Source organism: Pinus tabuliformis, chromosome 1_1 (genome assembly GCF_031772625.1).
Source record: "Pinus tabuliformis cultivar Carrire ecotype Pingquan chromosome 1_1, CPIR1, whole genome shotgun sequence".
Classification (NCBI taxonomy): Eukaryota; Viridiplantae; Streptophyta; class Pinopsida; order Pinales; family Pinaceae; genus Pinus; species Pinus tabuliformis.
Genome location: NC_142297.1, coordinates 506,867,192 through 506,869,759, shown reverse-complemented (window position 1 = coordinate 506,869,759; position 2,568 = coordinate 506,867,192). Strand labels below are relative to the sequence as shown.

The window sequence follows — 2,568 nt, the reverse complement described above, 5'->3', positions numbered from 1 at the left end:
TTAGTAAAAAATAAGGGTATCCTTCAGTGGCGAAAATAACGCCCGCAGCTGCTCAACGGAATCCACATCATCTAGAATTACGAGAACTTGAGAGGATGGGACATGACTTTTTAACATGGCCATGCCTTCATCAATGCTATTCACTATCCGAGCCCGTCCAGTCAAGTCCTCATAAAGTTTACTTTGCAAGGATGTTAAAGAACCCCTACATGCAGCTTCTCTCACGTCAAACAAAAAGCAAGATCGATCATACTTTGATCTCTTACGATTAAAGAGCAGTTTCGCAAGAGTCGTCTTTCCAACTCCACCAATGCCTGCTATCCCTGCAATCTTGGCTTCGTCGCTGTGATGTTGTGATAGCACCGTCCATTCAAACTCTTGTAGTTTTTCTTCTAACGCAGTTTGATATGTGGCCACCTCCAAATGGGGTTTTCTGGCCCTTTTCTGCACCAATTGCAAAACCCTATCCACGAGCTCCCCCTCGTCTGTGATTATTTACAGAAATATAACTAAAGATGGCAAGAAACAAGTTTAAAGAACAAAAAGGTCAATAGGAGAAAAGGAGTTAGAAATCATACCCATTACACTCCTGCAGTTTCAGACCGCTTATATCTACAACGCTAGAAAGCGCCTGTCTCCACTTTTCAACAGTTTTAGGTTCACATCTCTTCTTCTTTTCTAGCTGGCGAAGGGCTTCAGCATACTTTTCGCAATTGCCTTCCTGCTGGGTCCTCTGAAGCTCAGAGGGCTTAACATGGTAAAAGACTGGAATAATGGTCACCCCCGACTTCAACATCAACAGGAGCTCGTCGAGACACCACTTTGATTTGGCATATCGCGGAGAGAAAATAGCCACATGAACAAAGGCCGTTGCAATAGCTCCTTCAATTTGACAAGTTATATTTTCCCCTTCCTGCATTTCTTCCTGGTCTAGAAAGACTCTGAATCCAGAGGAAAGGAGCCGTCAGTATGTTTCCGGGAAAACTAGTGTTTATTTGATCTACTAGTCCCACTAAGACGGGTAGCTATCTTAGAAACAAACATTTCAAAGTAACTTGTGTTTTCCTTTATGTATCATAGATGAGAGAGAAGTAGAGAGCACCAACCTTAATCTTTCGCTTGGCTCCTTGCTTGTTTCCTCTCTCCTTTGATAGAGCTTGCCACTCCTTTCTCACTTGTCCCGCTTTAAAGAATACCTGTAGAGGCAAAGAAGCAAAACACCATCAAAGCATAGAGATCTATAATACCATAAACAATGCAGAATCAGAAGTACATTAACCATGCAATTGCATTTACAAATACAAGATTTACAAGTACACAAGTATATGGAGGAAAACTCAAATAACTTTATTGATAGTAGAAGTAGAAGAGAGGATTACAACCCAACTGTCTGATACAACATCATCCTCCCAGCATGAAATCCCTCTTCACCTCATGAAAAGCAAGATCACCCAGCGATACAATGTCTCAAAGAGAAACCAACAACACTTCCTTACAAATTGCAAAATTCCAGCCTTTTGGATCTCTGGGATGAGGGATCCATTTATAGATATTTGCAGAGGGGTGAGTCAGCTTCTGGGTTTTTGATTAGTGTCATTTCACTGATAGTTCTTGATTCCACTTGGAGATTTCATGATCTCTTACTCATCCCTGGGCGAATTCAGAGAGGCAAGTGTCATATGAGAAGTTTCTAGAAGATTCTCTGGGTTTCCACTTAGCAAACTGTCTCTGCCATTTGTCTACTCTCGCCCATCGCACCCTACAGAAGGCTCTTTCAGTATGCATCGCACCTAGGTAGTGTAACAACCAGCATGCATCACACCCCTAGCGTGGAGCAATCTGTATGGTCCAGTTTTGGCCAGTTCTAAGTGGTTTTTCAGGTGGAACTTCTGGGAAATGATGTAATCAATTGACCATGATCCTTTAGGGTGTGAAACAACACTTTTAGGGGTTTAAGAGCCCTTGGTTTATCGACATATGTGATTGGGGTTGCAGTGCCCAAATATGTCTATAATAGCTTCTCCCTAAAGCATGAGGTTGTAAATCTTTTGGTGTCGGGTGAAATGCTTTATCATGAGGATCCGAGGTTTTTCGAACTGGAAAGTGACCTGTATAAAATACAATACAATAAATTATCTTCATATTATTTTCATGATCTAGCTGAGGCGGACATTCCCATGCTCAGCTTTATAAATTCATTTTCATGTACATAGGACAGACAACCGTCTGTGTTGCAGACTGGTGATTCTTGTAGAGTCATCATCCCTTAGCTTGGATGATCATCTGTGTAGCTATGGTGTACATTTGACGTCTTTATTTTCCTGAATATATCACAGCTCGGATGGATGAAACTAGATCCGAGGTTTTCAAAATCGTTCAATATTCGCTCGATGTACAAGTCGATCCATGTGAAAAGATGTCTTAAAGTTGAACATGGAAAGACATCGCCTGATTACCAGCGAATGATGTAAGATGTTAACAGGTGCGAGAGGAATCACCGATAATGATAATGACCCACAAGGTACTACAGTACAATTCATGTGGTGTGAATATAGGATCTGATGTCGA

The 2,568-nt window shown here is 41.5% G+C and overlaps 1 protein-coding gene across 1 annotated transcript; it reads right to left on the bottom strand.

Moving 5' to 3' along the window:
• Positions 1-919, bottom strand: LOC149214008 (disease resistance protein RUN1-like). Its single transcript, XM_089389250.1, has 2 exons — positions 586-919; positions 1-485 (listed from the first exon to the last, which is right to left on the bottom strand). Exons 1-2 carry the CDS (start codon positions 917-919, stop codon positions 1-3), a joined length of 819 nt encoding a protein of 272 aa, XP_089245376.1.
• Positions 920-2,568: the final 1,649 nt, after the last annotated feature.

Excerpts from the sequence above, each read along its gene's own strand:
- LOC149214008 (XM_089389250.1), bottom strand. The coding sequence starts at position 919 with ATGCAGGAAGGGGAAAATATAACTTGTCAAATTGAAGGAGCTATTGCA. Across the intron at positions 486-585 it reads CGGTCTGAAACTGCAGGAGT|ACGAGGGGGAGCTCGTGGAT; the intron begins GTAATGGGTATG and ends AAATAATCACAG.